Source organism: Hydra vulgaris, chromosome 05, assembly GCF_038396675.1.
Source record: "Hydra vulgaris chromosome 05, alternate assembly HydraT2T_AEP".
Lineage (NCBI taxonomy): Eukaryota > Metazoa > Cnidaria > Hydrozoa > Anthoathecata > Hydridae > Hydra > Hydra vulgaris.
The window spans coordinates 19,488,779-19,510,710 of NC_088924.1; the positions used below are offsets into that span (position 1 = coordinate 19,488,779).

A 21,932-nucleotide genomic window follows, 5' to 3' on the forward strand; every position below is an offset into this window, starting at 1 on the left:
ATATATATATTTATATATACATGGATCAGTGTCAGATCTGGGGAGGGTGGAATAGGGGCTATGCATCCCCCTCCCCTACCGGAATCTGAAAGTCCTAAAATATCAAAGAAATAGAGGATCTTTTTTTTAAGGAGACGCGAATGTGATTCAAAATACAAAAATATTTCAACATCAAGTTGTACTTTAAGTCACAGTTTTACTTTTCACTATTTTAGGTCTTTCTCTTTGATTATGGCAATGTGTAACGAGTCCAAAAAAAAAACGTATTTCAAATTTTAACTGTTGAAAAAAATTTGAAATTTTGTGCAATTTATATGTTAATATTTAATAATATAATATATCTTCTCTAGTTTCAGCGTTGGTTAGGGTGACACCGGTAACAATATAATAACTTTAATTATAAATTGGTTTTTAAAACTTTTTTTTTAGGAGTATTCTTTAATAAAAAAACATTTCATATGATTTTTATATTTAAAAAATCTCAAAAACATTGTCATAATTTAAAAAGTTAAATGTTAAACCAATTTTAAATTCTTAATCCATAAAAAGTTTATACTTTTCTTCAATACATATTTATTAAACAACATCGTATGGGCAAGTACTAATTAAACTAATCTAAAAAAACACTTATAGCATATAATGAAAATCTTCTAGCATATCATGAAAACTTCATATTAACTTCATATTAAAATTTCATATTAACTTCATATTAAAATTAATAAATAGTTTGTAAAATATAAATATATTATCCGGCTATTTTAAATGCGTGCGATTGGGGCTCGGTGATAAGACAAAATAATGTCTTCTACTTGCCCCGCCAGTTTTTTTTTTATTTATAAATCTTGTAAGTTGTAAAAGTTATTAAACGGCGAAATAAATAAAAAACAAAAATAAAAAAACTTCATATAAAAAAAAAACCTAAAAAAACATTCTAAAGATTTAATAAATATCAAGTTAAACTTTTTTACATTTTTAATCTTGTAAAAAGTTTAAATTTTTCTTTATTACATAATTAATTAATTTACGGCAACATCATATGTGACCCATCTGACCAAAACCAGTCACATGTATAAAATTTTAAGTTTTGAGTGTGATACATATTTGAAAAGGTATAATATTCTGCTTTAAAATGAGGCAAAAATTATTGCTCTAGCTTGACCCTAGCCAAAGTTATGAGCAAAAATGTAACATCTATATTAAAATTTTAAAACGGAAAAAAACGCGTTTAATGGTTTGATGTCATATAAAATAGAAAACACGTGTCACCATTGAATAGCTAAAGAGGTCAGCTTTCTAACCATACCAAAATGTCAAGGTTATTATTGCGCTAGGCAGTCATGTTTATTACTGAAAGTGGACCAATTTAATGAGTAATCACAGAAATTTTAAGACAATAGCCTCACAAAAATCATCAAATTAACCATCAAAAAATTATTTTTTATTAAAAGTTAAGTTTGAATAGGAAAGAAAAGTTAATTATGTAAACAATTATGCAAAAAAATAAATAATGATAAAAATTGAATTTTTGAGATGTTTTGATGGTTTTCTCAATATAACATAACGCGACATCCGACTGGTTTTGGTCAGATGAGTCACATATAGGCAAGTATGCATCAAATTAGGCTAAAAAAACTTTATAGTAAACAAAAACCGTTAGAATTATATTCGGAGTTGATCTTTTTTAACCTTCTACAGCTACAGAGGGGCTTTTTGTTTTTTTAGTTTTACTATTACCTTTTGTTTGTAACTCATTCTCAACCTAAAACTCCGAAACACGAAACTTTAACGAGGCGGAACAACAGATTGATATACACTTAGAACTTTAAATATTTTTAAACTTAGCATCCATCTTGCTTTAGAGTTCATGTAAAACAAAAAGCAAAAAGTTTTAAAGAAATAAACCATAATTATGTTACAAAATTTTCATTAAACCACTTTGTTGTGCCTAAATCTCTTTTAAAAATAATCTTATATTTTGTAGAAAATCTTAGCAAACATTGAAATTTTTTTTTGAACAGATTATAACTGAACCAAAACTTCATTAACCACACAGGGCCGACGTCATGGGTTTTGAAGTAAGGGGGCACAATTGTCAATTTCTAAAAAATATCCTCTAAATTAAAAAAAAAAAGTTTCTTTAGATAAAAAACAGGAGAGGGAGGGACACTAAAATTGCCTTAACTAATCGGTGCAGTTAGAGCAATTTTAAAATATCACAGCGTCTGCAAGACGTTTTGTTGACGACGACATATTTCCGTTAAATGATCAGGTCTGTGAATTATAAAAAGACGAAAAAAATTAAAAATATTTTTCTTATAATCACAATCGCTTGTTTAAATTTTAAAAACATTTTAAACAAGTATGTTTTTAAGGCGAAATGAACATTATAGTTTAACAACGTAATCTGTTTTGATCGTTTGACGGCAATTTTTCTTAATCATATGGTCTTTCTTGGTCAGAGTTATAGTATTTTTTGTGATTGAAATGTTGCGTTTTGACATTATATATAGTTTATATACTTCAGAACCGATTAGAATAAGGATCAATAGTAAATTAAGGAACTTTTTAAATAGATTTAAAATAAATTCATGCTAACGCCGATGAGCAGAAATGATCTAAAGACTTCAAAATAGTGTTCTTTAGATTCACTATTACGGGTAGTAAAAAGGTTTCGAAAATTATATATAAAAAAAGAAAAGTTTCTTTAAATATTAAAAAAAAACCTAAAGCAAAAAAAATTATACCATGTAAAGCTTTTCTTTGGTCATTTAGCTATCAAACTAAAACGTGCGATAGCTAAATGACCTTTTCCAATTTCACAAAATGCTAAAACAGAGCAATAGTTAATACCATATCCCTTACCACCATTGTTTTTGTTAAAACTTGAGACTTTTTTTTGAGGTATAAAACTCGTGTTTCCATTCATAAGTACAGGAAGTAATTATAAAAAGATGTGACAATCCTTTTTTTTATTATATTTACTATTAAAACCTAACTTTCCGAAGCATATTGGACATAACCCAACTTTATTGACAATGTCTTTTATATCTTGACTGCAATTAGTATTTACTTCATAATTGAATTCGTCATAATTTAATTGATTTTGAGAGAATCTGTTACCATGAAACTTTTTTTTTCTCGCTTTTGATTTCAGTTTTTTGCTAGTTGAGCCTATTATAAGTAAAAAACTTCAGATTTATTCAATAATGAGAACTTAACCTTTTTTTCAATACATGTATCCAGTAAATTTATGGAAATACCGTGGTTGTGTTGCTTGGAAATATGTCTTCAAGTCTAAACAAGAAGCTCTATTGGTTCAAAAGTTAGTTTCCATACTGAATAACACAAATATAGATAGGAAATAAAATAAGTTCAGGTATCACCCTGGTTGCTAAGACGGTTGCTAAGGAACTAGAAAATTATAAACATTTCAAATGCTAAATTAGACTAATTTAAATGCTGTTTAATCTAATTTTGATCTCATTTTCAGAATCAGCAATGTAAAATTAACCAGAAAAATTGATAATTCAAATTTTGAAAATTTTGAATATTTTGAGGTATGTACCACCCTAACTACACCGAGTAGCATGTGTGCAAAAATATAAAAAAATTAAATAAGGTCGTAATTAAATAGATGTCTAAGACATCTATTTAATTCTTAGTATATACTATACTGGCGTCGCTACGGTTGGTGTCACCAAAGTCATTAAACTTTTTTGGTGTCACTCCTCTAGATTTTTTAGACCCAACAACAGGGGTTTCGAATTTCTATCAAAAAAAAAAAACTTTTGATTTTAAATAAAAGACGAAAGATTTTTGTGTGAAATGAGGAAAAAGCAGAGTTATTAATAAAAACACTGAAAAATCAAAGCCTAAAAACTATTGGTTAGGCCAAACACAAAAATATATTAACACATGCATAAGCCGTTCTGTCATATTTGCATTTTTTTAATTTTGATTTCACCCCTCTGTATCAGGTCGTGATGGTGTCAACCGGAGCGTCCCGCATATAACCTTGTAAAAAATGAAATTTTAATGCGATACTCAGCAAAAAGACAAAAACATTGTCTTTTCTTGCTCTGACCATTAAAATTAAACTATTTATTTGCATTGTAAAATTTATTGGACAGCAAAATATAAAATTTTATTTTGTGGTACTTGACTTTCAGTTGAATAACATACATTTGATGGTACTAAAAAAGCTAAACCTAAACATTTTTATGTCAACTTTAGAATGGTTGTTTTTTTCCCTGAAATTGGAAAGAGGCGCCAAACCTTAGTGGATTTTTACCAAATTGCAAACACTTCCTGTATGAATATCAACGTATTGGTCAAGGTTAACAACACTATTCAAAATTCATAAAAGTTATCAGTAAAACAAAAGAAAAACAAAATTCTACAAAAGCAGCAGCAACAAAAGTATTATTAAAGAGTATCATAACGAGTCAGGCAAAAAAAGCATTAGAATTTCTACCGATGGCTTACAGTAAAAACGAAAACGTGTTTTGCTCTACGCTGGCCACAATTTCACAATAAGAATATAATGACATCAAAGTCCGTTTCAAGTATTTTAGTGGATGTAGAATACAGTAAAGAAAGCATAATCATGTAAGTTATGCTGAATGGAAGGCTTAACATATTTTCTCCTTAAATCATTCGGCATCATCAGGGGTAAAAAAATGCACAAAGTTTATTATTACAAAAAAATCTTTATTTTGATTATATTACTGTAACTTAATTTTTAAATATTAATTGAAAGAAAAGTATTCCTTGGCATTTGATGTTTTTAATAGTAACCCATGTAAAAAACTTTAAATTGAACCAAAAAGTTTAGAGCGTGATGATTTATCCAGAAGATTATTAGTACCAGACTACATAACTAAAGTAAAGTTTAACGTTATGGTAATCGGTTAACGCGCAGTTTGTAGAATACAAAGTTAAACAAAAAATTTTTTTATTTGTATGGCTACTTGACAAACGGCGGCTAATAATTCTTTAAGTGAAAATGAAAAAGTGTACAAAAAAAAATATATTTTACAAAAAAAACTGCGAAGTACATTATTATTGAACTATCTTTCCTGATCAGTCTCGTCGTCACGTATCATTTCTTGTGCGTCATATTGCTGATATTAATGACAGAAATTTTTTTTGGATACAATAGTATTTACACGTCAAAAATTAGTTTATCAACTTGTATCTAAATATCATTAAAAGCTTGAAAAACTGAGCAATATTCAAACATGCACACCGCTTTAAACACAGAGTTCTAATGAGATACTGATCCAAATATTTTATGGTCAAGAAATCCAAAAAACGCTTTTTTTCACTAAAGTTAAGAGTGTTAGATTCTTAGAGTTAAGAGTGCACTCAGCTGAATTTCATTTTTATGAAAGAACTACTGGTAATTAGAGTTATAAGTCCCTACTTAGAAATTGATGTACGGCAAAGTTCTCATTTTTTAAGGATCAAAAATACATAATTAATAAGAACAGAAAATTTTCTAAAAAAAGATAAAATTAAAGATAGCAAATAAATGCCATTATGTTAAAACTAGTTACTTTTTTTTTTTTTAAATATATATTTGCCGTATATTAAAATTTACAATGAAATAAATCGTGTTAATAAATAAGAGAGCTGGAGCAAGCAGAAGACATAAACTGTCTTATCATCGAGCCCCATTTACATTGAAAAAAAAATCGTCAGCTTATATATAAAAAAAGAAAAGTAGCAAAGTACATAATAACCATTTTACACGTTAGTTACAATATAAATATAAGTGTTGAAATATAATGCAATATATCAAAAATTAACAAAAGTTAAATATAAATAAAACAGCAACAAAAGAGAAGTAGTGTCAATAACTATTTTTTAGATAATTTATATTATTTATTTTAAAAGAGATATTTTAAATCAAGGTCATTTTGCAATAAGAGACTCTTAGATTCTTTCCTGAATTGTTCCAAAGAGATGTTTTGAATATTATTTTTTTTTGTAATAAATTTTAAAAAATGTTTCCACAGAAACGGTCCACGATATTGAATTTGGTAAGAACCTAGTTTTAAATTAGTTTTTGGTACAATGAAGTTGTTAATTGAAAATTTAGTAGGATACTTGTGCGAGATTTCACTAAAGTTAGACTGAAACACAATAGGAGAAAGCCCACGTTTTATTTTAAACATGAATTGTAGAACCTGGTGTATATTAAGTTTATAGATACTTAGGGCACCAAGCTTCCTTAAAAGAGGTTCGCAATGAAAAGTTCTGTGTGCACCAAATACAATCCTGCATGCGTGTTTTTGCTTACTATAAAGTTTTTTTAATTTACTATAATTAGTACTACCCCTTACAATATTACAGTACGAGATAAAACTATGGATAAATGAAAAGTATATTTTTTTTAAGGAAGCAGTGTTAAGATATGGTTTAGTTTTATATAATATGGAAATATTTATTGAGATTTTATTTTCTATGTATTTTATATGTGGTTTCCATGACAAATTTTTATCTAGTATTACTCCTAAAAAATTAACGATTGGTTCCCTTTTAATAAATATTTTATTGATTATAAGTTTAGGTAATTTTAGAGGAACATCATCACCTTTACTAGGTTTGGAGAATAAGATAAATTTAGTTTTTTCTACATTTAACGAAAGCCTATTACTTGTAAACCACTCGTTTATTTTTAATAGTTCTTCATTAAATATATTAAAGAGAACTTTTATGTTTTTGTCGGAATAAAAAAGATTGCAGTTGTATGCAAACAATATAACATTTAAAATATTTGATGCTAAGTACAAATCATTTATATACAGTAAAAATAATAATGGTCCTAGATTTGACCTTGGGGCATAATAGTCATTATTGAATGCATTTGCTACGTGATTAATCAGTTCAATTACCGCTTGGTTAGTTGAATTATCTTTTTTAAACCCAAATTGTTTACTGTACAGCAAACTGTTTGACATCAAATAGTTATAAAGTCTGTTATGCATAATTCTTTCCAATAATTTTGAGAAGCAAGGTAAGACGGAAATTGGTCTGTAGTTGGAAATATTAGTTTCGTCACCAGATTTAAAAATTGGAGTGATACGGCAACCTTAAGTTTTTTTGGCACAACACCTAGTTTTAATGAAAGGTTAAAAATATGAAATAATGACGGTTCAATGATATCGTAGACGGATTTAACAACATTTACACTAATTTTGTCAATGGCGACACTTTTATTACTTTTAAGACTATTAAAAGCATTTCTTAACTCGCTTAGATTTAAATTAGATTCTTCCATAATAGTATTACACGGTTTGATATAAGATTCAAACTCTATGGTACTTGGTGGAATTTTACTCGCCAAGTTTGGCCCTACTTCAAGAAAAAATGAGTTAAGTTTTTCAGCTATTTTTTTTTTTTATCGTAAGTCATTTCCCCGTCAATTAAAAGCTTTTGGGGGAGATTATTTGTTACACATTTATTTTTACCAATTACTTGTTTAATTATATTCCACGTTTTTTTAGTGTCGCCGTTGGTTTTTTCTAGCAACTTTGCATAATAAATTTTTTTAGAATGTTTTTTTGTTTTTTCAAATAAGTTTTTATATTTTTTGTAGTTTATTTCATTTTTATATGTTTTATGCCTTAAATATTTAACATATAGTTTTTGTTTTTTTTTAGACGATTTTATTAGACCCTTGGTCATCCAGGGATTTAGAAGAATAATAGAACTTTTTGAATAATAGAATAATTCAATAATAATAGAATTTTTGAATAAAAGAATAATTTTGAATAATAGAATAATTGAACTTCATGGATAATAGAACTTTTTGTAAAATTGATTTTCTGCTTTATAAATTTAAACTTCTGAAAGGTTTTAAAATATTTTTTTAATAATACTTTAATAAAAAAAAATACAATGCTAATATAAAAGGGCGCCCAAAATAAGGTGCATATGTAAATATGTCAGCAGGGAATTCTGTAACAACAAAATTAACAATTACTATGTTATTAGCATACAATTTTATTGCATGCTAGTGCTTATATCAAATATACCCTTCTAAACCGATTCTCCAAGCTTTCCTGTCTTTGCCAAAAAATCAAAAAACTGCAAGTTTTACTAGAAGCATATCAGTCATTAAAGGGCATGCCATTCATTTTATTGGCATAAAACGTTTATCAAATATCAACTCTAACTTTTAGCGGTTTTCAAGTTAAATTTTTTTCTATTTTGTTCAAAATTGATTGACATTGCAACTTTTTTTTACATATTTTTAAAATTTTCTTTTAGGTTTTGTTATGTAATGTAAAAGTAACGAAACTTTGGGTAAAGTTTTTTAGTTATTAGCAAGCTTAAACTGATATGCCAGCTGATTTTTACAACTTTTCTTTTTGAATAATTACAAAATCTGTTTGCACTGTTTTTTGCAGTAAAGTTACACACAAATGCGTATAAAAAAACTATTATTTACGAAATTAGAAATAAGCAGAAAATAAACCTTAGGTCAGATCAATTTTATTGTTTCAACTAGTAATATATACAAAATAATCAAACCCAATCAGAACCAGGGCGGATCCAGCATTTTTTTGTCTTTGAGATTTACAGCTAATTTCTTGACATGGAGCAAACTCCAAACATTTATGTGTTTACTTATGTCAATTAAGGATGCTTTGCAAAAAATGGCATGATTGGAGCCTGGAAACAAAAAAACAAAATATTTGCACCCCTACCCAAAACGTGAGAGCAACAAGTTGATGAAGTTTTCTTTTTAATATTTTTAACTAGACTTATTTTCATCAATAAATTTCATGGTAAAATATTATAGCGTTCAAATAAAGACCATATAAAGTTTAAACCCCCCTCAATTTGAGGGGGTTGCAAATTTTATAGGGTCATAATTTTTGAACGCTGAGAAATTATGCTATGAAACTTATAATTTCTCGATGAATATAAGTTTAGTTGAAAATAGCTCAAAAAATATATCATCAACTTGTTGCTTTCAAGTTTGGGGTAGAAGAGGGGCGAAAATTTGTGGCCTTTTTTTTTCCAGGCTCCAATAACCGCAATTTTTTGCAAAGCATCTTTATTTTACGCAAGTATAAACATATAAATGTTAGGAGTTAGTTCCATGTCTGGAAGGTAGATATCTCGACAAAAAGACAAAAATATGCTGGATCCTCCCCTGGTCAGAACACAACACATACATACATAAATACATTCGCACATGCATAAAAACATATGCAAATACAAATACATAAAAAAAACACAAATACATAAATATATATATATATATATATATATATATATATATATATATATATATATATATATATATATATATGAAAGTGTCCACTGACTAATTCTGACTTTTCGAAAGATCGTTACTATATATTCTATAAGCTCATTCCAATATTAGCTACTCCATTCAATACAAAATTACGTCTCTTGAGAAGTTTTTTCACAACTTTGTGCTAGTATTGGTTCTTATGACCACGACACAAGCCATTAATGAAGTTTAAATTGATAGCCTTTGATAAATAATATTTTTTTTTAAATCAGGTAAATAGCAACAACAAAAAATCAAGCAAATAACAAAAAAGCCGGTAAATAGCGAAAAAAGTCAAATGAAAAAATTAAATAAAAAAATCAGGTAAATAACGAGAAAAAAAACCCAGTATATACCAACAAAAAAACCCAGGTAAATAACAAAAAAAAATCAGTTAAATAACAAATAAAACCAGTTAAATAACGAAAAAAAAATCAGTTAAATAACAAAAAACTCTGTTAAACAATAAATAAAATTAAAAAAATCAGATAAATAGCAAAAAACCTATTAATTATCGAAAAAAACCATGTAAATAAAATTAAATAAAAATATAAGGTTAATTATAATAATAACAAAAAAATCTGTTAAACAAAGAAAAAATTTGTTAAACAAAGTAAAAAATAAAACATGCTAAATAATAAAAAAAAATTAAGTAGATTGCAAAAAAATCAGTATAAATAACGAAAGTTATCAGATAAATACTAAAAAAACCCCAGGTAAAAAATCAGACAAACAACCAGGTTAAAAACAGAAAAAAATCAGGTAAATAACAAAAAAATCTGCTGCAAAATAACGAAAGAAATCAAATAAAAAATCAGTTAAAAACAAAAAAATCAGATAAATAACAGAAAACCCAAAGTAAAAAATCAGACAAATAACCAGGTTAAAAACAGAAAAAAATCAGGTAAATAACAAAAATATCCGCTGAAATAACAAAAGAAATCAAATAAAAAATCAGTTAAATAACAAAAAAATCAGATAAATACCAGAAAACCCAAAGTAAAAAATCAGACAAATAACCAGGTTAAAAACAGAAAAAAAATCAGGTAAATAACAAAAAAATCCGCTGAAACAACAAAAGAAATCAAATAAAAAATCAGTTAAATAACAAAAAAATCAGATAAATACCAGAAAACCCAAAGTAAAAAATCAGACAAATAACCAGGTTAAAAACAGAAAAAAAATCAGGTAAATAACAAAAATATCCGCTGAAACAACAAAAGAAATCAAATAAAAAATCAGTTAAATAACAAAAAAATCAGATAAATACCAGAAAACCCAAAGTAAAAAATCAGACAAATAACCAGGTTAAAAACAGAAAAAAAATCGGGTAAATAACAAAAAAATCTGCTGCAAAATAACGAAAAAAATCAAATAAAAAATCAGTTAAATAACAAAAAAATCAGATAAATACCAGAAAACCCAAAGTTAAAAATCAGACAAATAACCAGGTTAAAAAAAAAAATCAGTTAATAATAAAAAAATCAACAAACGTAAAAAATGAAGCCATTAAAAAAAGTCAGGACAATAACAAAAAACAGGTAAACAACACCAACTTTAGGAAAATAACACCAAAATCAAGTAAATAACAAATAAATTTAGTAAATAGTTAAAACTTCGACAAATAAAATTTCCCACCAAAAAATCTGGGTAAGTTATAATTTATCTTTAAGATAAATTAGCCATACTTTAAAACTATAAGGTAAATAATTATAAATTTTCCAAAAAACAGGTCAACAAAAACAAACTTCAAATGGCTTAAAATAAAAATCATAGATCATAGATACAAAAATCAGCTATATGATCTAATAAAATGAAACAAATAAAAAAAATATTTAAATGTTAAAACATAACTAACAAATATAACAAATAACAAATATTATGACTAGAAAAGTGTTTTAAGAACTTCTTGGAATGAAATCATTTTCATATTCATTGACAATTTCCATCATTTGTCTCCAACTAAAAAATTTATTATTATTTGTGAGTAAAAAAATACATGAAGAAATTAAGTTTTAATCAAAATGAGAAACTAAAATATAAATTTAAGATTACATGAGCATAAATTACAAGAGCAAAAAGTGGTAGGGAGGTTAAGAGTAACCCATAGACTTTAAACACTCCTTAGTGAAACTTGTGTTCATGTAATTTGTCTTTTAATCAATAGGATAATTTATGACCTTGAGCAACTAATTTTAAAAAAATTAAATTTTGACCTAGAAATAGTACATTCAAAAATCTAATATTATTTTTAGCCTGGGTCTCCTATACAAAAACATTAAGTAAATTATGCAAATAAATATTATAATTTAAAAGTTACTTTAATTAGGCGTTTTTTTCTTTCATAAGAATCCGCGTTCTCAACTGCTGCCAACTATACTTTTCTAATAACAAAGAATTTTGTAAAACATTTACAATTCTTCGATCAATGGGCCACCAGAAATAAGTTCACCACCATTTGAATGTAGAACTAATATGTGTTCTTTAGTGAACATTTTTTGCCTTTTTGGTGTAACATTGGTCTAAATGCATTAAAAAAAACATAAATTCAATTAATATATTGTATTAAACTGATAAATTCAATTAAAAACAAAATAAAATTGGGTATTTAACTTATAAATTGAGTGAAATCAGTTTAAAAGTTGGAAAAGTTACATATATAATAAATTATATATACAATAAATAATATTATTACTTTGAAAAATTACAAAATTTATACTTTTATTGCAGGTTCAAACATGCTTCTTAGTTTATCATACATCTTTTTTGGAGTGGCATTAATTCCAATTGATGGCAGTACATCCATTATCTCACTCATTGTTGGAGTTGCATGAAAAGTATTTTTCAAAATGTTTTCTTCTTGCAATGACCATTTTTTCCTATTGGTGGGAGTCATACTACCCTCTATTTCTATTTTTTTATCTAATGTATATGAATTTGAATTTTTTGAATCCATAAAATCATGTTGAAAATAAGCGCTTATAGACTTACTGGATTTCACAGCCGTATTACGATTTTTACGACAAGTGTAATTTGTTTCTGCTGTTAAAGACGAATGCCCCATACTACCAGCAATCTCATCTTTATTTCCGATATTTTGTTCCCGTATACCGGTAGCCACAGACTTACGCAGAAGTGTAGCACAAACATTTCGTTTCCCTGAACTTTTGTGGTAAATCCCAGCATTTTTCCACAGTGAACCAAGTCGTTCACTTATGGCACCAGACTTCATGCGATGACCAGACCACGATAAAAAAATATTTCTATATGTGGTACTTAGCTGTGAACGAACTTTATTTACAAAAACATCTAACCATTGAAACTTTTCTGGTTGGAGAACAACATACATATGACCATAGGTGCTAAATGTTTTATGATTAGCAACAGGAATAAGAAACATTCCGTCTGCATTCTTTTCAGACATCAAAAATTCATCTACTGTGATATTGGCACAGACACCAGAGCGATGAGCTGTGCCAAGTAAAATCACAAGTATCAAATGATCTCTCATGATAGTGTACTCTGTCAGAGTTACAGGTCTTTTATTAAGAATAAAATAATTAAAAAGCTTCAAAGCTTCCTTAGCAATGTTAGACTCAAAGTATGATGAAATCTGTGATGGTGTAATAATTGATTGGTAGTCCCTTTCTTGACGATGAAAATGTTGCTTTTTGTTTTCGCGATTATATGTTTTTATCCATGTATTTAACTTTAATTTTATATCATATAAATCTGCTTTACTACATTGAGAAATTTTTAAAGATTCTTTTTCTGATAGTAAAAAATTAGAAAAATCTAGCAAAGAAAACAAATATTTTTTTATTGAGCCAGGTTTCAAAAGTTTGGATTCAAGTTTTGGAATATAGATGTCCCGTATAGTTTCAATAGTGAAAAGGTTAGAAGCATTGTTAAAATGTGCAGTGCTAACTAACTGGAAATACCTCTGGACATCTCTTACTGTTCTGCAAGCAGATTCAGATACTCGTTTGTTATCAGGTCCGACTAAAAAGTTTTTAAAATTGTTTAACAATATTTCAATATTAGCATCAAGTTGCAATATGAAATTGTCTTCAGGTATATATAATTCATCACTGTCATCATCAGAACCTGAAGTGCTTAAATCTGACTCTGAAGCTATAGTAGAAGGAATATTAGCAATATAAGGTGTAGATGAAAGATTTAAACTTACTTCACTGCTAGAAATAATATCAGTAAGAAGAGATTTTTTTTCCAAAACTATACTTTTATTTTCATTAGGCAAGGAATTTATATCACTAATGATATGACCAAAATTTATATTACTGTCTGCATGATGCAATAAGGGCATACTAATATCATTGCTAGAACAAGTAGATGCACTTTTGCTTTCAGTTAAAGAATTTTTTTTAAACAACTGTTTTGGAGAGGAAATGACATTTGGTGGCATATTATTAATATTAATTTTGCTTGCACTGTTCAATAACTTTTTGTAAAATGGATCACTAGATTTAAAATTGTGAACCCTTTTAAGATGGTTATCCATTCTTTTAACTGCAGCCATGCAATTTTGGTAAGGACACTGAAAAAGGATTTGTATATCAGAAGATCTATTACGATGATTGAAGTAGGTAAGAGCTTCTTCCTGTGCACTTTCTTTACTCCAAAAGTGGTTTAAGCGTTTGCTTTGTAAATGTCTTGACAAATTGACAACTTCTTTAAAACAACCATCAACAGGACATCTATATGTTTTATGTTTAAAGAGGCTGAAATAACAAAAATATTAAACTATTATTTGGTAGAGGTTAAATTTTAAAAACTTAATTGATTCCTATAATATAATTAATATTTACTTATATAAATATTTTAATTTACAAAACTTTTTGAAATAAAATCTTTATTTCTTATGACTCTTCCTGTAAAAAGTCTCAAAATCTTTAGTCAAAAATATTTCTGCACATTTTCAAGTAATTCTATAATAAAGGTCACAATTCAGACTTTTCTATATGATACAAGCACAATTTAAAGGTTTCTTTCAAAATAACTCTTTTTTTTGTTTTTTATCGGAAATTTCTTAAACACCACTAGTAAAGGTACCAAAACACTGGAATATAATATAAGTCAAAACAAAATAATAAAAGTTTCTCATTAAAGGAAGTTATGGATTATTTAAATAAAAAGATTAGCTAATTTTATCATATTAAATCAATACATATGTGCTGCTTTTAAAAATTATTTTAAAAGTGAGTTAAAATTTTTGAGTAAATTTTAAAGCCTGTTAATCAATTGGTTTGTTTTATAAACAATGTTTTGTTCTGTCACTTATATCATGCAACATAGTTAGATCAATTGTAGATTATTAAAAAAAAGTATAATTAACAAAATTAAAACTAATTACCTCCTCAAAAGTTCTAAAAACCGTCTAAAAAAGTGAATGTTTAAATTTTATAAAAAAATAAAATTACTTTTCAAGCGGAGTTTCTTTTTTTTTACTTTCTAGCTTTTCCACTTTATTAGTCATCACCACTATCTTACCAGTCTGCTCAAAATAAATCAAATTATTGAAAATTTTACAATTTATTTCAGTTATATGAAAACAAAGATAAATAAAGCATAGGAAACTTTAAAAACAATTAGGCAACTATAATTTTTTTAAGCATACAAACTTTGAAGGAACCCCAACATTAATAATCTTACAAACTTAATCCAAAGGAAATAACAAGAAATAACTCATTAAAAAAATATCACCAGCAACAAAAAATAAAAATGCCAAGTTCTGATTCTGAGGTGATACAAATCATTAAATTATAAAATTAGTTAACCAATCCCTTTGTTGTTCCAAAATCTAATTCATTAAATTATATATTCGCATTAGTTAAAAAATTACCTCATATAATTCATCTTCAGAGGATCTAAAAAATTTGTTTCTTTTATTATTATGCTGTTCAACAACACATTACAAGGACACTATCTCAAAAATTAACATTCATACATTTCACAGAGAGTTCCAGGTGAATAAATCTTCTGTTCATTATTTAAATATGCTTCACAAGTCTGCACATAAATTTTGCCATTACAATTAATAATTTTATAAAGTAAAATTTAATATAATTATTGCCAAATAAAATATTTGATACGAAAAAAAAAAAAAACAACAAAAAAAACAACGCATATTTAATACTTTTGTTGTTTCCTTCATGCACATAGAATTACTATTGCCCTGATAAAAATGATTCATAAAGCTAAAAAATAAATAAATAAATAAATATATATATATATATATATATATATATATATATATATATATATATATATATATATATATATATATATATATATATATATATATATGTATATATATACAAGATTTTTACAGATGATAATTTATTGAGACATAAAAATCTATGTTTGTAAAAAAGATTAATAGAAAACAATAACAACTTGTTAAACTCAAGCCTGTAATCTTCACCCAAAATTTCCACAATCCTAAATTGTAAAAAAAATATTAACAAACTTAAACTATAAATAAATAAATAAAATATTTATAATTAATTAGGTTTACTTTGAATCATGAGAGCGTTTTTCCAGATCTATGGGAAGGTTTCTATTTTGTTCAGTAGACACAGTATAGTTTATTTTTTGAATGCCTTCGTTTAGTAAAAACTAAATTAAAAAAAGTGATATATATATATATATATATATATATATATATATATATATATATATATATATATATATATATATACATATACTATAAATATATATATACATACATATACAGTGGTGTGAAAAATATTAGAATCCTTAAAAAATTTTAAGTCTAATTAAAAAAAAAAAAAAATTTTGTTATATTACTAGTTACATTTGTACAACGAAACATAAAATATTAACTATTTTATTAAAAGTTTTTTAAATTTAGGGCAAGTTTGCATAATTTTAATTATTTTTAAAAATACACATAAATAATAATTTGGTGGCTATTTTTATATATTTTATCTTTACTAGTAAGTTTTAAATGATGGCAGATAAGTACCATTAAGACACTTTAAACAGATGACAAATATTCTATGATACATAGTACAAGTACAACTTCAAGACCAATGCCACTGCCTTAATTAAAGCAAAAGTTAGAGCCAAAGCCTTAATAAAATTTTACTTCAATTTTATTTTAAGACTGTTAAAATAGTAGTTTACAGTTAGTAAGTTTACACTATCCAAAAAACTTTATGTAGCTGAAACTTACCCTAAAATTCTCAGATTTTAGATTAAAAGTTGATCACAATAGCATCTGTCATATTATTTTGATTGGCTTAGTGCAAGAAAAACAAAGATAATATCAATACTTCTAACAGTTGTGTAAAGTCCTATCTAATCAATCAGGTTTATTTTTGTGACCAAGCAAGTAGCCACTGCCAAATAAAAACACAAATGTCTTTAGTAGGATATTATATGGCCTGCCATTAGTAGAACACAGTATAGACAAACAGAATTTGTTATGGCTTAACATTCCTTAAAATTTTTTATGGCCTAACATTCCTTAAAATTCCAGTTGGGAGCAAACCAAGTTGAATCACATTATTTTATCGCATTCATTCTTCTGTGCAACAACAATTTTACTCAATTTTACTTATTTTTTCTTATATGCAACCTAGACCTTTGAAAAATAGAGTTCCTAATTTAAACTGTTTGCTACATTAGTTATCCAGAACATTTATCATATGATCTACTTAACAATAACCCTGATAAAAAATTTTCAATCTTCTGTGGCCTAGAAGTTCATCAGATTTGAATTCAATCTAAAGTTTAAAAATAGTTAATATTCAGAGAGCTTCACGGCATTAACAAACTTGCAAAATCTCATTGATTTTGCTTTAATTAATATTTGGAAAATAAAAATGTTTATGACCCTAAAATTTAAAAAATGTGTCTAAAATTTAAAAAACAACAACACTAAAACATGTTGAAAAATTTGTTAAACTAAATTGTGTATTAATGAAGTGTTTGATTTAAAAATTATAAAGAATTTACAAATTATTTTTCACTAAGTCATTTTTTTATGGTTTTTACGTTGTTGATTCTAATATTTTTGACAACACTGTGTATATGTATTATTACAAACACAAATTATAAAAATTACCTCATCAATTCTATCTTTAGAGGCTCTAAAGAATATCACTATTATTAATTAGAAAATCAGAAAATTAATAAACTATTTCAAAAAAATTTATTATTTCAAATTTACCTTTCAAGAAGAGTGTCAGGTAAAGAAATATTAGCATCATACTTTAATTCTTTTTTGCAAGACTGGGAAAAAAATTGAAGATATATTTAATTAATTAATTTTACCAAGCAATATAATTTCATTGAATAAAATATTTGATAGAAAAATACAGCAATTATAACATACCAATACTTTTGTTGTTTCCTCCCTTTTCATAGTGTTTTCATTGGGATGCATTTGATTCATATAAGTAAAAAATTGATCTTTTATTAGAAAAAGTGTATTGAAAAGAAAAGTATTAAAAAAGATAGGAAGCTGTTTTAATAACTTTACACAAAAGTTCTACATTTTTATAATATAAATTTTAAAACTTAAGTTAAAAAAGAAATTTACAATAAAAAAAAAAAAACTTTAAAAAATTAATTGTTAATTTCGGTTTACTTGGACCCATGAGGACTTTCTTCTAAACCTATATGATGGTTTCCATTGTTCTCATTAGACACCATAAAAGTAGTTTTTTCTATTCCAATGGTTGGCAAACACTTATTTTAAAATGAATTATATATATATATATATATATATATATATATATATATATATATATATATATATAAACACACATACAAACATATAAATATAAAAACTCAAATTAATTACCTCCTCAACACTGATTTTAAAAGATCTAAAAATTATTTAGCTTGTTAATAGAATAATTTTCAGTAAAAAGGTTACAAGCTGAAGAACTTAATAAAATTACTCTTGAATCACATTATCGGAGTTCGCTTTTTTTGCTTCATTGTCTTGATCTCTTTTATATCAATCATTAGGTTTTTCTTTTCACTCTGCACATAAAATCAGTGTGGCATTTTAGTTTATATTTATTGCATCCTTTTAAACAAAAATAAAATTATCAAAACTACCTCATCAATTTTTTCTTCAGTGGGTCTAAAGAATGTCACTTTCATAATTAGTTAGTGACAGAAAACAATTGAAGAACAACTATTTTAAAAATAACTAATTTTTAAATTTTACCTTACAAGAAGGATGTCAGATAAAGAAACCATTGGTTCGTACTCTAATTCTAGTTTGCAAGACTAGACATAAATATATGAGATATTGACTAATTTGATTATTTAACATTGATTAATTAATTATCCCAAGCAATATAATTTAAATGAATAAAACATTGTAAACATAAATACAACTGATGTAATACCAATACTTCTTCTGATTCCTTGAATAACACAGCCGGGGACTGACGCAATTGATTCATTAAACTATAAAATTGATCAATAAGTAGAAAAAGCAAATCAATGGTAAAGGAGAATTAACAAAAATAGCTTAATTCAAAAAATAAAATATTTTTTAACTCAAGTCTGACATATTCACCCAAAATTTCGATATCTGTCAATATTAAGTTCAAGCTTTGTTAAAAACAAAAAGTAATAAACTATAACAAAAAATTAGAAAATAAGTGAGACTAAATTTGGTTACTTTGTTGCAAGAGAACTTTCTTTCAAACCTACATCCTGAAAGAAAGAAATATTTTATAAAAATAAGTTTATGTTTTTATAAAATTTTTACAAATAAAACCCAAAAATTTCTGAATAATTATTTTTAAAGAAAGCTGAAAAATTTTAACTAACTGAAATATATATACACACATATGTGTGTATATATATTTATATATACACACATATTTTGTATGTGTATATATACACACACACACACAAAATTTATTTTTCTTTATTTTTTTCTTAATTTAGCTTTAAGCTAATGGCTTTCTTAATTTCTATGAAATATTTAATATATTTTTTATAAGACTGAAAAAGCTAGAAAAAAAAACATTGCAAAAATATATATTTAAATTAGTATTCACATAAAACTTTTTGGAAATCTGGAAAAATTGAAAGTTTAAAAAAACCCAGATTTTTGGATAAATCTAGAAAATTTTTTGCAACTCTTTTCTTTTCAAAAAAAAAACAGTTTTATTGATATCTAGGCATTTGAGGGAAAAAATATAAAGTAAATGCTAAATATGATTTATTTAAATTTTATTCATAATAGTTTTCAAATAAGTTTAAATTATTTGAAAAAGCTGACAATAAAAATACCTCTAACTGATTAGAACTTGAACACAACAAAACCTTTAAAGCAATTTTATTTTAAAATGTTTAAAAAAAATAATATATAAGTATAGAAAATTTATCTATAATAAATGCACAAATACACAAACCTCTGACACCTTTGTCAAATGTTGTTTAAGAGGCTGAAAGTGAAATGAAACAAAAATTAATAAATAAATTTTATTAACTTTTACGCTCTTAAAAGAATTATTTACTAAATAAAAAAACAACTAGGTTGTTAAAATACAAAAAGTATATAGAGTAAACCTTTCCAAGTAATGAATTTCTCAAGTCATTAACTGTTAATGGTTTTAAATAGTCTCTCTAGATAAGATAAATTTTTGATTAGGATGTAGAAAATCTTAAGCAACAAAATTAATAATCTTAAACTAAATCTATTTATGAAAACAAACAAAAAATGCATAAACTACAAAAAATTTACAGAATCTCTCCATTTTTGATTGATTTTGTCTCCATAATCATATCGCAGCTCAGTATTCAAAGGAATGAAACATTTGGAAAAAAACATAAGGCGATACTTTCCTTCCACCAAACAACATTTTGGCCTACAGTTTGAAAACTTTTCAGCTGAATCGTTAATAAAACGTCCAAAAGACAATGAAAAAGTGGCATCAATGCTAAATTTCATTATAAAATTATAATATCAAAAATCATTTGAATTTTAGACATAGAAACACCGAATGTTGATAAGATTCTCACCCAATAACAATAATATTAATAATAAAACATAATAATAAAAGTTTACGAAAGTTATTTTTCAACAGCCTATTAAACATAATGTAACTTAATAAAATTCAGCTTCTTGAACTTGAGTTTTCTTCAATAAATAAAATTATTTTTTCAAATTATTAAAAGCAATAGTTTAATTATTTATCACATAAAACTTAATTAAGTTTAACACAAATATTAAGGAGATTATTATAAGGAACCTTTCAATATTTATCATCAATTATCATTATAAAAAATTATATTGTCGAAAAAATTACATACCTCACTCTTTCAGAGCCAAAATCTACATCATAAATAAAACAACCTTTTTTTTCCATAAAATACTTTTTGTGACGCAGTTTTGCTTCCACACGAGATATAACTTCACCTTTATATTCTAATAAAACTTCGTTAGCTTCAAAATCTCTTTTGGTAAAAATCCCATAACCTAATATATTACATCTCAAAATATATGTAAAGTATTTGAAAAGAAAACTAATATGTCCTTTAACATTAAAGGACATGCTATAACATGTTATAAGAACATGTTATAACACGTTAAAGGACATGTTATAACACATTTTAAAATATTTTTAGATAACACTAGGATTATTTTTATCTGTTCACTTAAGATATTTACAAGTTATGATAAATAAACATAAATGTAAAATAAAATATAAAATACTAAATATTATGCTTGTTATAAAATAATGAACATATTATAAAAAATAAAACAAACCAATTTTATTATCAATGAACAACTTTTTAAAATGCTGTGATTCATCTCTTTCACAAGCATATACTAACTTTTGTTTGGCTGAAACTTCAGATCCTCTCTAAATATTATACAGATATCAATATCTATTTCAACTAATCTTAAATGAATGTGTATATTCTGTAACTGTATATATAATATAAAAAACTTTTTTTGGTTTATATTATATATATATATATATATATATATATATATATATATATATATATATATATATATATATATATATATATATATATATATATATATATATATATATATATATATATATATTTAAGGAACTTTACCTTTTCATATGATTTCACAATTTTGTCCATGATATAAACTGTTTAATTTAAAAACTTTTTCTTACTAAACTTCAACTGCTAAATATAAGCAAAAAATAATATTTATAATGTGTTTATGATATTATTAGAAACACATTATAAATATTATTTTTTATTTATTATTATTATTGCTTAACATTAATAAGCAATACTAACAATAAACATTAATAATGTTGTAGAATGGAAACAGTTAGATTTTCTCCAGATTTATTATTGAAGATTGTTTGGGTTATTTAAATTAAAGGCAGTTGCATGAAAAAAAAATTATTTATAATAGGGACAATCGAACAAAAATATATATAATATAGCAATAAACATCATAAAACAGTCAAAATATTATTAAAAATTAACGCTAAACTTTTAAGAATATCTTGATCCAAATTCATCTGAATCTATAACAATTAAATAAATATACAAACACATGTATCTTGCTGAAATTCCAAGAAAATAACTTTTATTTTAAGCG

At 25.4% G+C, this 21,932-nt stretch overlaps 2 protein-coding genes across 3 annotated transcripts; both read right to left on the reverse strand.

Annotated features, from left to right (window-relative positions):
* Positions 1–11,724: 11,724 nt before the first annotated feature.
* On the reverse strand, positions 11,725–15,926 carry LOC136080231 (uncharacterized). The gene is made up of 8 exons (XM_065796845.1): positions 15,852–15,926; positions 15,731–15,775; positions 15,471–15,509; positions 15,282–15,343; positions 15,177–15,201; positions 14,755–14,828; positions 12,033–14,055; positions 11,725–11,835 (listed from the first exon to the last, which is right to left on the reverse strand). Exons 3-8 carry the CDS (start codon positions 15,492–15,494, stop codon positions 11,725–11,727), a joined length of 2,319 nt encoding a protein of 772 aa, XP_065652917.1. The 5' UTR covers positions 15,495–15,509; positions 15,731–15,775; positions 15,852–15,926.
* Positions 15,927–17,753: 1,827 nt separating this feature from the next.
* LOC136080666 (uncharacterized) lies at positions 17,754–21,512 on the reverse strand. Of its 2 annotated transcripts, none has more exons than XM_065797607.1 (14): positions 21,428–21,512; positions 21,105–21,201; positions 20,711–20,813; positions 20,079–20,274; positions 19,904–19,960; positions 19,747–19,779; positions 19,625–19,657; positions 19,005–19,039; positions 18,727–18,787; positions 18,543–18,604; positions 18,431–18,455; positions 18,268–18,352; positions 18,168–18,192; positions 17,754–18,052 (listed from the first exon to the last, which is right to left on the reverse strand). In XM_065797607.1, exons 1-12 carry the CDS (start codon positions 21,455–21,457, stop codon positions 18,275–18,277), a joined length of 810 nt encoding a protein of 269 aa, XP_065653679.1. In that variant the 5' UTR covers positions 21,458–21,512; the 3' UTR covers positions 17,754–18,052; positions 18,168–18,192; positions 18,268–18,274. The 2 variants fall into 2 exon arrangements, with proteins under 2 accessions (XP_065653679.1, XP_065653678.1); XM_065797606.1 differs by having other exon boundaries at positions 20,648–20,813.
* Positions 21,513–21,932: the final 420 nt, after the last annotated feature.

Bases quoted from the DNA above. Each gene is read 5' to 3' on its own strand.
- LOC136080231 (XM_065796845.1), bottom strand. From the start codon at position 15,494: ATGTGCATGAAGGAAACAACAAAA. The intron at 15,344-15,470 runs GTATTAAATATG...ATTTATGTGCAG, and splicing joins GCATGAAGGAAACAACAAAA to ACTTGTGAAGCATATTTAAA. The intron at 14,056-14,754 runs GTAATTTTATTT...TTGTTATTTCAG, and splicing joins AAAGAAACTCCGCTTGAAAA to CCTCTTTAAACATAAAACAT.
- LOC136080666 (XM_065797606.1), bottom strand. From the start codon at position 21,457: ATGGACAAAATTGTGAAATCATATGAAAAG. The intron at 20,814-21,104 runs GTTTGTTTTATT...GTAATATATTAG, and splicing joins GTTCATTGATAATAAAATTG to GTTATGGGATTTTTACCAAA. The intron at 18,456-18,542 runs GTAAAATTTAAA...GACATTCTTTAG, and splicing joins TCTGACATCCTTCTTGTAAG to ACCCACTGAAGAAAAAATTG.